A 14277-nucleotide genomic window follows, 5' to 3' on the forward strand; every position below is an offset into this window, starting at 1 on the left:
ATTCAGTTTATTATGTAGTGTGTGTAATTCAGAGCCACACAATGCCAAAAAGTAAAAATATAAATATCATTCATTCTTGTTTTGTCAATTCATATGCACATCATTATCTATATATGTTTTTTGACACGATAACTGTTCAGCTTTGGGATGGAAAAAAAGGACTGTCCTCAATGGATGAATAGAATAATTAGAGTCGATTTTGATCTCGAGAGTAAACATGCTAGACCGAGGAGAGAGAGAGAGAGAGAGAGAGAGAGAGAGAGAGAGAGAGAGAGAGAGAGAGAGAGAGAAAGAGGAGAAGAAGTAGAAGACGTCGATTTGCCCAAACGAAGCCTATTTTGGAAAAAAGGAGAAGAAGACGTCGTTTAGAAGAGTTGTATACAAAATTTTCTGTCCAGAATATATTTTGTATACCTTGGGAGGGGACATCTGGACACCTGGACATCTCCCCACGTCATCTGGTCGATTTGAAGATTTAAAAAAGAGGAAGGACCTTCTGAATAGAATTCTCTTGAAGCTTCAAACATCACCTATTATAATTCTTTCTACTCGTTTTGTGGTCCGTTTTGAAAAAAAGGGAGAGAGGAGAGAGGGAAAAGAAAAAGACAAAAAAAAAAGAAAAGAAGTTGAGTCCGGTTAATCCTTATGACGGAACGTATAGTGAACAAAATACCGGAAGTAAAAGTATTTTGGGTTTAAAAATGACCTAGTTTTGGATTTCTAGGCCAGTAAGAATTTTCTAGGTCATGAGGCAAATTTCGATTTTTTGGAATTCCTTATTCCATGGAAGCTCTTGGCCGGCGTTCAGCCCCACAACGCCCTCCCTTCTTGTATGGCAAATGCCTCCTTTGTGTTTGTTGCGTCCTGTAACGCAGCGGCTAATACTACAGGATGCCGTTCAAGAGGTCAGGGGTTCGAAACCTCTGTGGGTTTTTTTGGTTTTTTATGTGTAAATAGAGTTGGATAATAAAAACTCTGTTATAAAAAGCCCCATGACCTAGTTTTTTCAGCTCATCGGCCTCGAAGGAATCCCAGTCTATACGACATTCTATCTGAATAACAATGAATGGATTTGGGGAGACGTCCTATGTGATTTTTGGCTTTCCATCGACTACATCGTCTGTTTGGCATCGATTTATACCGTACTTGGGATTACTGTTGATAGGTAGGCGTGGCCGATCAACATGGCCTAGAAAAATCTCCTCTTCCAGGTACTATTCGGTGAAGAAACCAGCGACATACCGAAACTGGAGGACTCCCGGTCGCGTCGTTCTCATTATCATTTTTATATGGCTTGTAAGTCAACATTTTGAATCCAATACCTCAAATTTCACGACAATTTGCGTACTTTTCAGGTTCCCAGCATTCTATTCTCGGTATCGATTTTCGGATATGGCACGTTTACGGGTGAAGGAAGGATATTGAAATCGAACGAGTGTTATGTGCAATTCATGACAAATCCATATTTGAATATGGGAATGTACATTTCATACTACTGGACCACACTATTCGTTATGCTTTATCTCTATTGGGGAATTTATCGAGCGGCGAAGAAGTTGGCATTGAAGAGTGATCAGGTGAGGAGAAGAGACGCAGAGAGAACTCTAGAATCTCTAACATTTAGGTGCAAAACATTTACTGAAGGTCCCACAACGACAACTACAGTGACCATATAAATATTTTTATTTTCCAAAGTTGAAGAAAAGTCTGAAAAAGCACAAAAATCGAGAAAATATGTATACGAAAATAACAATATTTTCAGGTTACTGTATTTATCATTGTGGGACTTTTGGCTCCAATTTTCAGTACCAGGATAATATTAAAATACAAAAATTGATAAAACCGGTTTTTCAATGCAAATTTTTCAAAAATCAAAAGGACTTACAGTAACCTGAAAAAGTGTGTAAAACTCAGTTTCGATCAGTTTTGCAGTTCCACAAACTTTCTAACTATTATTTTCTCAGATCTAATTCCGAATCGTTTACCTGAGGAATACGGTTGGAATATCGAAGCGGCCAGCCTTAATAGCACATGTTAGGTGGAGACGCAGACATTTTTTCTCTGCGTCTCAACCTTTTTTCTCAGACAGCGATAATATTAGAAAATGTTAAATTTTCCAAAAAGTCCAATAGAGCGCAATTACACCTTTATTTTTATGATTTTTCAGAAAACCAAACGGCTCGCTCTTCTGACAGAAATGCGACGACCCGAAGTCAGTGTTCGAACGAGTGACGCTGGAAACAGTAGCTCCGATTCGCCAAATGATACATCAAATAGTAGCAAGTGAGTTTTTTGAATTATATAGCTAGAATCCGTAGAGAACGGGCTTTAAAACAAGTATAAACAAGGCAGGGGTTTCTTTTCGTACTCATCTCTAAAATCTGTTTCTAAAAAAATTTGCCGCCTGTCGGACTCGAACCTGCGGCCGCGTGTGCAAAAGTGAGATGTGCTAGCAACAACACCATGGGTGACCACAGCGACCAGGAGAAGAAACGGCGTATACAATAGCGGGCTTTTCCTCCCCCTTTCGCCCTCATCATGGCTCTCCGTACTCACTACAGTTCACTGTGGTGAAACCAGTTCTTGGTCCGTTTTTCCTCTGCTAACCTATAAATCAAAAGTTTCGCTCTCCTATTTTTCCGCAACCATAAGGCAATCCATTTCAATCAGTTATTCTTCCATGTCCCCGGGAGACAAAAAGACAAGTGGCGAAATGTGAAGAAATGCGCATAAATCTCAACGCATATGTATTCTTCTTGGTTTTCTAGAACCTTCCCTGGAGACTTCTGACGTCTTCTGGGGTCGAAAAAAGCAAGGAAAAAAAGAAGCCTGTGAACCCCCACTTTTGCTGATTATCAGGGAAAAGTGGTTTGAAGGAGAAGAAGAAGAAGAAGAGATACTTCTGGAAAAGAGAAATAGAATTTTCGGGGGTTTGTAAGGAGAAAGAGAAGACGTTGTTGAGTCAGAAATCTCTCTTGAATTTAGGAAAATTGGAAATTTATGATCTCGAGTGTCTGTTCACTGAATCACTGCTTGAGTGGAAAACATTGGAACCAGTGGGGAACGATAAAACAATTTTTGGGGTTCTGGAGAAAAGGAAGGGTTTAGGGAAATTGGGAAATGAGGGATCGAAAAAAAAATAAAGAATTTTAGAATTTTAGAATTTTAGAATTTTAGAATTTTAGAATTTTAGAATTTTAGAATTTTAGAATTTTAGAATTTTAGAATTTTAGAATTTTAGAATTTTAGAATTTTAGAATTTTAGAATTTTAGAATTTTAGAATTTTAGAATTTTAGAATTTTAGAATTTTAGAATTTTAGAATTTTAGAATTTCAAATTTCGAAATTGCAAAATTTTCGATTTTTCGAAACTTCAATTTTTTAGATTTTTTCAAAATTTTTTTCTGAAAAGTACGCAATGTGTCGTGAAGCGCGATGCATTCTCCTGACTACCGTAACCCGTTTCCACTTTTTTCAATAATTTCAAACTCTCCAAATTTCAGAATCTCAATAATTAGAATCTCAGAAAATTGGAGTTTCAAAAATCTCAGAATCTCAGAATCTCAGAATCTCAGAATCTCAAAATCTCATTATCTTAGAATCTCAAAATCTCAGAATCTCAGAATCTCAGAATCTCAGAATCTCAGAATCTCAGAATCTCAGAATCTCAGATTTTTGAAATCTCAGAATCTCAAAAAAACTGGAGATTCAGAAATTCAGAATCCCAATCTCAAAATACGTGATTTTCTGGAGAACCCAAGACTTTACGACAATTTGCAGACTTTTTCGTTGCAAATTTTGAACTGATCCAATTTCAAAACCAATCATCTTCTGAACTCTCTTCCCTTTTTTCTTGCTTTCAGACTATTTAAATTTTGGTCCGTTTTTTTCCAATTTCCTGGTTTTTTACTATTCCCATTTCTCCCAAAAAATGTACCCATAGATATAAAAATGCAAATTTTTCTGGAAAATGTTCGACCTTTTTCGGAATTTCTTGGTCCTGTTGGTTTTGCTTGTGTATTGCTCAATTGAATTCAATTTTTCCTTCTTCTTCTTCTTCTTCTTCTTTTTTTCTCTTCTTCTTCTCCAGAAGAAGAAAATATTTAGAAGATGGTAAAAGGGGAATGAAATGTGAGATTTTTTTTCTGAAGAGAGAAAAGTTTTGAAGTGGTTTTTTTTCTCGAGATAAGAGGAAGAGTGAAATCTTCTATCAGAATTTTCGTTTTTCGAGAAAAAGGGGGAAAGAAGGAAAAGGGACCAGAATAATTAGAGAAAGAAAAGAGGAAGGAAAATTTTTGGGGGTCATTTTTTTTTTGGGAAAACGAGTTGCACTTTTTTTAAAGACCAAATTAGGATGAGTTTTTTTTTTTTAATGAGTTGGTCTAACAATTCAAAGATCAAATAGTGAAAATGGCGTCATCTACAGTAGTCTTTCGAAGATTTGGTCTGCATTTTGTCGTAAGACTTAATGTATTTACCTTATGGGAACTATTCGTCGTAAGATTTGATGCATTAATTGTCTGCATTTTGTGATAAACCGTACTGTACATAAAACTTTCATTCGTTTGAAAACAGTACGTAACTTGTCGTAAAAGCTGATGCATTGAAATGTGAATAGTTTCAGTTTTGTCTGCATTTTATCGTAAGATCTGATGTACATTCATCCTGGGAACATGGTACACAATTTGTCCTAAAATCTGATACATTGGAAAATTAAATTTAAAAAAAAAACTTGTTTTCGTCTGTATTTTGTCTTATGATATGATGGACTTTTCTTATGGTAACACTACGCAACTAGTCGTTATATCTGATACATTAAAAATCCAAGTCCCCTCTTTTCTGTATTTTGTCGTAAGATATGATATACAGGAAAACTTGCATTTCTATGGAAACGGTACGCAACTTGTCGTAAAATCTGATGCATTAAAACTGCGAAATTTAAACATTTTGATTTTGTCTGCATTTTGTCGTATGGTGTACTATGCTGAAAATCGTGGGTTACGATACTAAAAAAGTTGGAAGCGATACGCAATTTGTCGTGAAGTCTGATACATTGAAAAGTCAAATTTAAAAAGTATATTTTTTTCTGCATTTTGTCGTAAGATCTCATGTACTGTAGAATTGTAGAATTTTGAAGAAATGTTCACAATGTTCAAAAATTTCAAATCTTGATATTTTCAGAAGTTTGTATTTTTTGTAATTTTGAAAATTTGAAACTTTCCAATCGTTTGTATTTTCAAGAGTTTTAAATTCTGGAAAATTTCGATTTTCAACAATTCCAGGTAATAATCAAACTGTTCTCAAAAGTACGCAATTTGTCGTTAAATCTGTCGTCTGCAAACCGATTCATCGGTTTGTCTGTGTATCCAGATGTCCTAATCCCTAACAAAATGTCATTTTTTGTAGCTCTCTTTTCCAAAAATAATAATCCTATTCAATTATGAATAGCGCAACCCTTTTGACATGAATTGAAAGTGACCATTCCGGTGGGGGGGATTCAAAGTGATTCTGAATCTCTCTGCCGACGTCTTCTGATGCCTTCTTCTATGCCCCATTTCCCGTTAGTCTTTTCCGTTTTTCCTTAAATCACATTACCTTTTCCTTCTTCTTTCTTTCTATCTCTTCTTCTTCTTCTTCTTCTTCTTCTTCTTCTTCTTCTTCTTCTTCTTCTTCTTCTTCTTCTTCTGACCGCCCCGTATATATCTGATGACGTGTGGAATGGGTAGTTGTGTGCCCTTCGGGCACTGAGTACATACGTACATAACAAATCAAATCCCAGAGACTCCCCCAGACAAAAAGGGACTATTCAAAATCCACGTGTTTTCTTTTTCAGATGTTTCCGAACTGCTCAACCGACGACTACAATGCCAACGACACAAACAACTGCTGTTGGAACGCCACCGCCCGTTTTTCGGAATCATATGACACTTCATAATAATAATATTGATTTTACAAAGGATTTGGAGATTCCAAGACCACCAACACCTCCGGATGAGAATACTTATAGGTGGGTTTTCGAAAAAAAAATCTCTAAAGGCGGGTCCTCACACTTTCAAATTGGACCCACGCCGGGTTACCATGAAACATGTAATAGAAGAGCTTTTTAACTTTGAGCCAATTTATTTCGGTTCCTGAAAAAGATTTCAAAAAGTGGCCAAGTGACGAATTATTCATCATAATATCAAATCTATTTTCTCCATTGACTACTTTTCAATATCTTTTTCAGGAATCGAGATAATTGAGCTCAAACTTGTGGGAGCCCTTCTATTACAGGTTTTATGATATCTCGGATACTGTAAACGATATCAAAAAGTAATCAACTAACAAAATGTTACTATTATTATGATGAATATTTTAGTAGTTGACCACTTTTTGGTAGCTTTTGCAGTAACCGAGATAATTTGGGTCCAAGTAGACTCAGAGAATTTTCCTATTTTTTCGAAAAAATTTTAATTTTTCAGATTGTTTTATAAATTCAAAAAGTTTAAACAAATTTTCAATTTCATAATTTTTCCGAATTTCTTAAAATTTTCCAGAAAATTTCCAGAAATTTCCAGGCATCGGCAAATCAGAGATATCTAAAATTCTAAAATTCTAAAATTCTAAAATTCTAAAATTCCAAAATTCTAAAATTCTAAAATTCTAAAATTCTAAAATTCTAAAATTCTAAAATTCTAAAATTCTAAAATTCTAAAATTCTAAAATTCTAAAATTCTAAAATTCTAAAATTCTAAAATTCTACATTTTCAGCAATCCAAACTTCTCCATAATTTCGGAGCAGCTAACCAATGGATTCTCTCGTCAAGAGCCATCATCTGTGATCGAAAGAGAAAGTACAGCTCCGTGTGTTTCCCCAGAACCATCACAAGCATCACACGAAGAGATGAATACAGAGAATCATCATGCGCATTTTAAGTGAGTCCTTTTTCTTTTGGAATTTGGAATTCTCTCCAATTTCCAGACCCGAACTCTCCTTGCCCTTTATTGATGCCGATAGTGTGTCATCCATGGTGGGACATGATGATTTAAGAAGAGCAATGAGTATTCGATTATCGAGAAGTGCTCGACACAAAGAGGAAATATCGATACGCCTGTTGTGGAATTAATTGAGAATTTGGATGAAATTATGAGTGGAATTAAGGAAGATCAAAATGGAAATGAAGAGATTAAAGGAGAGCAAGGAGGAGAAGAAAAGAAGAAATCAGGGATTGAAAATGGGGGAATGCATCATGTTACAATTGCTGCAGAGGATGAACAACAGGTTAGACCCTATGTCCCCTAACTTTATTCTTATTTATGTCGGTTACTGTAACAGATATCAAAAAGAGATAAACTACAAAATGTTTAACACATCAAGACAAACATTTTATCAGTTAACCACTTTTTGATTTTATCAGTTAACCACTTTTTGACTTTTTGATTTCACAGGAATCGAGATATAGGAATCGAGACATTAACAGAAGCGTTTGACCTAATTCAAGGGTCCTCTATCTTTGAATAAATTTATCTCGGTTCTTGTGAGAGATATCAAGAATTAGCCAACTAACAAAAAATTAATGATATTATGATAAACATTTTATCAGTGGACCACTTTTTGATACCTTTCACAGAAACCTAGATAAATTCCATTCAAAGTTGGGGCGACCGGTTTGACGAGTTCAATGGGATACGGTAGTTCGTTCTTGTGCCTTTAAGAAAATCCTGAAAAGGCTCTGGGAGCTGATTTTTTGAAAAAAAAATGCTATTACGAATCAGCTTTAGATCTGTATTTTTTCAATCCGTTAGAAAAATCCAAATGTTTAATATTTCCAGCCATCGACATCGAAAGAATCAGAGCAAAAAGAAGAAACACCGCCGGAGAATCACGATCCAAACGAAGTGAAGGTACAGTAATCCAATCTGAAAGTTGCAAACTTGCTCTGGAAACTTTTGTTCGGAATACATACATCGAAGAGATGCAGAGAAACGAGAATGTCTGGTTTCTCTGCGTCTCGTCCAATCGCATCTCCCCCTATTCACACTCTTGAACTTTGAGTCAATTTATCTCGATTCCTATCAGAGATATATCAAAAAGTGGTCAACTGACAAAATGTTTATCATAATGTCAACTATATTTTTTTTGATTGACCATTTTTTGATATCTTTTACTGGAGCTGAGATAAATCTGGTCAATGTTGAAACAACACAATGTAGCTCAGTCGGCGGAAGTAAGCCGGGTGGTTTCTCCGTTTAGAATTTACAAGTTCGACGAGACCATCACATTTCAAAACTTGATTGAATTCTGAAATACAGTAGTCAAAACTACAGTAGTCTATAATAGAGTTGCACCCTGTCCGTCAACTTTGATCCGAATTATCTCACTTCGAGCTTATCTATCTCAGTTCCTGTAAAAGATATGGGAAAGTAGTCAACTAACAAAATTTTTATCATGAAATCAGCAACATATTGTTAATTGGCCACTTTTTGATGTCTCTTACAGGAACCGAGATAATTCAGAAACAAACCACCAATTTTGCAGGTTCCCTTAATTGCCGTGTCTCGTGTGGAAAGTGTGAAAAGCACCGCCGGCGGAAAAGTGCGCCGTCTGATAACCCAAATGCGAAGTCACAGTATTCGAAGTAAACGAAAACGGAATAACAAAAAAGTGAGCTCCACCGCCCCCTACTACAGTAATCCTTCCTCATCAAATCTCTCAATTCCTCAAACACAATCAAATCATCGGTTGGGTGGTGGTGTCCGGCGACATCCGGTCACAATTACTCTTCAATTTCAGAGTGTATTATCGGCTCTTAACTTTTTTCAACGTAAAAAGGTAACACAAAAAGAGGCGCTTTTTGGTTTAGACGCTTGGCTTCTACCCACTTCTAAAAACAACATTTTTCCTTTTATACTACTTTTCTACAAAAAAGTTTTGCATGTTTTTCTAGAACTTTCTGGGGGAATGGGGATTTCAAGAACTCTAGGATTCGAAAAAAATGCTATTTATTCTGCTTACAGTAACCTTTTTTGAAATTATGGGTCAGTCTATGTTATTTGCGTCTTTGAACATTCTTTTTTGGGTTACTGTATTTTTCCAATGATGACCCTTTTTTCTGAAATGTGGCATGATTATATTCATTCGAAAGCTCTTTTTGAGTTTATTCTAATGATATAATTGACATAAGATTGTGAGCAAAACTGAGCAAGTTACAGTAGTTTAAAGTTTTCTTGTCATTAGAGCGCATTTTATAAAGAACAAATTTAAAAAAATTAAACATGAGTATAGTCATTCGAAAGCTCTTTTTTAGCTGATTCTATTGGTATAGTTTTAACACAATTCTGAACAAAAAAAAAGAGTTACGGTAGTTTAAAGTTTCCGTTGTAACATATTTTCATTAGAGCGCATTTTCTGAAAATTTTCAAATTGAGCCATGATTATACTCATTTAAAAGCTCTTTTCTAGCCAATTTTTATGATATAAACTTTTCACAAAATTCTGAGCAAAACTGAGAGAGTTACAGTACTATGATGTTCTTATTAACATTAGAGCGCATTTGCTCCCAAAATCTCCCAAATGTTCTGAAAAATAGTTGCTAAAATTTTCTTTTCTTTGAAAATGTTATGCTTTTGACAGCTATGATGTTGGTTAACGTATTTCAAACTTTTTGTTGCACTTTTAAACTTTTGTCTTCGGATTACTGTAGTTTTCCAGACGGGTCCCTTTTGTACTCGTTTGAAAACTCTTTTTAAGCTGAATCTGATGGTATAGTTTTAATAAGAATCTGAGCAAAACTGCCGAAGTTACAGTAGCTTGAAGTTTCTGTTTTCATAAATTATCATTAGAGCGAATTTTCTTCCAAAAACTAAATTCGCAATGATTATACTCATTGGAAAGCTCTTTTTTAAGTTTAATCTGATGATACATGTTTTATAAAATTCTGAACAATTTTTAGGGAGTTACGGTACTTTTACCATAGGATTACTGTAGTTTTTCAAAAAAAGAAAGTTAGAAAAAATTCAGCCATTATTACTCATTGTAAAGCTCCTTTTGAGCTGAATCCAATTATATAAATATTCGCTTATCGATTTTTAGGCAAAAGTAAAAAGTTACTGTAGTTTTCCACTCGGGACACTTTTCGCTCGAAATATGCCATGATAATACTTATTTCAAAGCTTATTTTGAGTTAAATCTAATTATTTATATTTTAAAATTCTGAACAAAATTTAGGGAGTTACAGACATTTTCAAAAAAATTGGCTTTGATTTTTTGTCTTAATGTCCTTGTCTAGTGTTTTTTCTCTTGAAGTGACTTGTCCCAAAATGCAAATTCCTTCTTTTTTTTTCTTATTTTCAACTTCTTTTCTTTCCCTTAGAAAATTTCTTCAAAAAATCTAATTTTTGTGTTTCAGGAATACAAATCGCGATCAGAAAATCGTGCTCGAAAGGCTCTCCGAACAATCACATTCATTCTGGGATCATTTATCATTCTCTGGACACCATTTTACGTTTTGGCAACAATTTACGGATTCTGTGAGACGTGCAAAGCATCGCCATCATTCAATACATTATATACGATTTCCTATTATCTGTGTTATATGAACTCCCCGTTGAATCCATTCTGTTACGCTATGGCCAATCAGCAATTCAAGAAGACGTTGACCAGAATTTTTAAAGGAGACTTCAGAAGGGTCTAGATCTCCTTTTTCTTTTTTTTACCTCTCAAAATCCCCCATTTTTTCCCTATCATCCCATTCTTTCTTTCCTTTCTGTCTATTCATGCCATTTGCATTAGAGCGAACTTGCAAAAACATTGTGAAGATCATCATTGAACAAAAAAAAGCGCTTTGTTTTTTGTGATAATTGTTTCTCTGATCACCTTCTACATGGATATTTTATATTGATACTGTGATAATATATTTTTTGATTTTTAAGAAATGAATTTTTTAGAAAATCTTTTTTTTTTTTCAAATTGAAGCTACATAATTTTTATGCCATGACCTAGATTTTAACTTTTTAAACCTGAAAATTACTTTTAAAAAACGATAAATTGAAAAACAAAAAAAACTAGAAAACGTTAGAAAGTACACAGAAAAAAAAACGATGAAGTTGACGATAACGTTAAGAATCCTGGTGCCACAAGATCCTTGTTAAACTGGATGTTGGTAGTTTATTATTAACATGTACAGAAACAAGATTATCATTGTAATGATTTATTGAGTCGGAGGGAAGAGCCTGATGGATTGCTCTGTCCCTTCAAATAGAGGACCCGGCGTTACACAGTCACAATTTCTCAGGGACTGGAGATTTTTCGGGGATTTTTTTGGAGCCAGAGTATGCATTCTACCGTCACGGTGTACAACGCTTAATGTCACTCTGCGTACAGCTGTCGTCCTCGCCTTTATGTATGCAATCAGGCGTGCGCTTTCTCTTTGCTCTCGTGGCTCAGTCGGTAGCGGCGCCGCACCCTCAATCATCGCCCTCACAAGTTCAACTCCTCGAGGGGCATCTTTGAACGGAATTTCGAGAACATTATTTTTTTTCATGTCCCCCCCACCTTTAAGAAGGATTTTGAGATTAGGTTATTGAGATTAAGTTAGATTTGGTTATATTTCACAATTTTGAGCTTCCCCGACCTTTAAGGATTAGGAAAACGTCAAAGAAGTACGAGGTTTTTGTTCATGAAGAAGTTGCGAAGTTATTAGAAGCAGGAGTAGTAGTTCCCACGGATAAACCGTTAGTTTGTAGTCCCCTTCATGTAGCTGATAACGGAAAAAAGTTGAGGCTTATTTTAGATTTGTCAGGTCTTAATAAGGGTTTGAGTGTCCCCAAGTTTCGGCTACTAATAAAACGCCACCTAAACCGCCAACTTTGAGCTCATGTATCTCCTTTTCTGTGAATGCTATCAAAATGTAGTAAAATAACAAAATGTTGCTGATATTATGATAAACGTTTTGTCAGTTTATTACTTTCTGATATCGTTCACAGAAAATGAGATATATGGGCTCAAAATTGACGGATTAGGTGGCGTTCTATTAGTGTTTACGGTAAAAGTTGTTAAAGGAGGGTAGACATCAAAAATTTCAAAATTTTTATTTTTACTCAAAAGATATAACTCTGAAGTATAAATATAGCTATGTACTTAAAAACCTGAAAAAAACACTTCAAGGACGAAAAAATGCTTTTTCTTTTTTGTCACCCCAATTTCTTCACTAGCTTGCTGTTGCGGCGTCGCTTCATAATGTGAAAAACGCGATGGTCGCCTCTTACACGCGTAGTGTAGTGGGTACGCTCTTGGCTAGTATTCAGGAGGTCAGAGGTTCAATCCCTGCTGGTGTTTTTACTTTTTTCTTCCCTTGTTTCCTTCGGATTGAACTTTTTGAACTCGGAATTTTTGAAGGGCTACCAGCGTGCCGCCGAGGTATCAAAATCAGTTGAAAATGAAGAAACGTGTTTTATTATGTTAACAAATAAATTATGAAAAAAACTACAATTAATTTTTAGAAAGAGACATAACAATTGAAAAAAAAACCACATAATTAAAACAATACTCGTGCAGGGATGGTCGTCGGAAGGTGAAGGAAGCAGTAAAAATGAAGACGTCTCTGAAAACCCCAGTCATAAAACAGTTTTTTATTCCTAGAGTAATAACGAGAAGTAATGAGATAAATAGGAACAGTGAAGAAACGGTTATCGAAGAGAAAATAGTTTTTTTCGCATGCCTATAAAAACACGGGCGACTGGCAAAATAATCGGTCGATAGAACTTTAAATTTACATAAAAAATTTACTTTTATATGGGTTTTATAATAAATAAGAAAAAAGAGCTTTTTTAATGTTTGAAGTCGTTAAAAATTGAAAAAAAATAAAGTCGGGAAATAAAAAAATAAAATTGTTTGCGTGTGGGATTGCGTGCTTTAGGTGCGAACACCGCGACGTCAGAATGCACGCCCCCTGAAATTTCCCCCGAAATTTTTGCTGTCTGGCCCCCTTTAAATTTCTAAAATTTGGCCCAGGGTTCAAGGGTACATTGAGTTCTTATTAGTTGAGAAAGTAAATAAGATCGTGGGGTGTAGGGCGTTTGAGCCTAAGCCTATAATTTTGAGTAAAAAAGCAAAATAGTACAGGGTGGCTGTTAATTACCCGCAATAGTTTGAGATGGCGTAACTCGAAAACTGAAAATCAGAGAAGTATGAAACTTTACAGGGGTTATATCGATGTGATAACAAGTAATTATCATCTAGAGTTACTCCACCCGGTCCCTCTTCCGATCGATGACAGCGTGAAAACCTCTCGGATGGGCATCCACTGTGGCACGCAGGTCAAAGGGATCCATACCGCCACCAAGGAATTTTTTCAGGGCTTCAAATTTGGATTAAATTTAGCGTTACTCTTGCTTCGCAGAATCCCAACACGGAGAAGTGGAGCGAACTTAAATCCGTCGAGAAATCAGGCCATTCTTCTATGCTAGTTGAGGCTTGCAAATGAGTCTCGAACCACTGTTGAGACATTTTGAAGATGTGGGCCAGAGCTCTGTTCGGTTGGAAACCCCAATAGCATTCTAATAGGTGGGTTTGGGCTAATGGAATACAGAATCTTCGAAATTTTAACTTCTTTGCTGATTTCGACACCCTTATCGACGAAAAGAAGTGAAATATCGAAAATTGAGCAAAATGCCCAAAAACCATGAGCAGAGAAATGTTCGGATTGAAATTCGATAATTCTGATTTCCGCTAAAGGGGGGGGGGGACATGAAAAAAAAAATGTTCTCGAAATTCCGTTCAAATGTGCCTCGAGGATTTGAACTCATGGCAAGCTGATCAGGGATACAGGGCCGCTACCGACTGCGCCACGCGGGCGAAAAGAGGACGCGCGCCCGATGGTAAACATAAGGGTGAGGACGACAGCTGTACGCAGAGTGACATTAAGCGTTGAGCGTACCCACTACACTACGCGTGTAAGAGGCGACCATCGCGTTTTTCACATTATGAAGCGACGCCGCAACAGCAAGCTAGTGAAGAAATTGGGGTGACAAAAAAGAAAAAGCATTTTTTCGTCCTTGAAGTGTTTTTTTCAGGTTTTTAAGTACATAGCTATATTTATACTTCAGAGTTATATCTTTTGAGTAAAAATAAAAATTTTGAAATTTTTGATGTCTACCCTCCTTTAACAACTTTTACCGTAAACACTAATAGAACGCCACCTAATCCGTCAATTTTGAGCCCATATATCTCATTTTCTGTGAACGATATCAGAAAGTAATAAACTGACAAAACGTTTATCATAATATCAGCAACATTTT

At 35.7% G+C, this 14277-nt stretch overlaps 1 protein-coding gene across 1 annotated transcript in view; it reads left to right on the plus strand.

The window, feature by feature from the left end:
- Positions 1 to 10673, plus strand: part of Cbr-gar-2 — a gene marked incomplete at both ends in the record, with an annotated part of 17248 nt that extends 6575 nt beyond the window's left edge. The window contains 11 exons of the mRNA XM_045243575.1: positions 1011 to 1165; positions 1212 to 1296; positions 1356 to 1577; positions 2168 to 2283; positions 5834 to 6011; positions 6779 to 6915; positions 6962 to 7010; positions 7031 to 7261; positions 7813 to 7884; positions 8519 to 8812; positions 10389 to 10673. Of these exons, the coding sequence (XP_045096219.1) occupies positions 1011 to 1165; positions 1212 to 1296; positions 1356 to 1577; positions 2168 to 2283; positions 5834 to 6011; positions 6779 to 6915; positions 6962 to 7010; positions 7031 to 7261; positions 7813 to 7884; positions 8519 to 8812; positions 10389 to 10673 (1824 nt within the window). The remainder of the gene's footprint in view (positions 1 to 1010; positions 1166 to 1211; positions 1297 to 1355; positions 1578 to 2167; positions 2284 to 5833; positions 6012 to 6778; positions 6916 to 6961; positions 7011 to 7030; positions 7262 to 7812; positions 7885 to 8518; positions 8813 to 10388) is intronic.
- Between the last annotated feature and the right edge of the window lie 3604 nt (positions 10674 to 14277).

This window comes from Caenorhabditis briggsae, assembly GCF_000004555.2.
Source record: "Caenorhabditis briggsae complete genome, chrIII, whole genome shotgun sequence".
NCBI classification, from domain to species: domain Eukaryota; kingdom Metazoa; phylum Nematoda; class Chromadorea; order Rhabditida; family Rhabditidae; genus Caenorhabditis; species Caenorhabditis briggsae.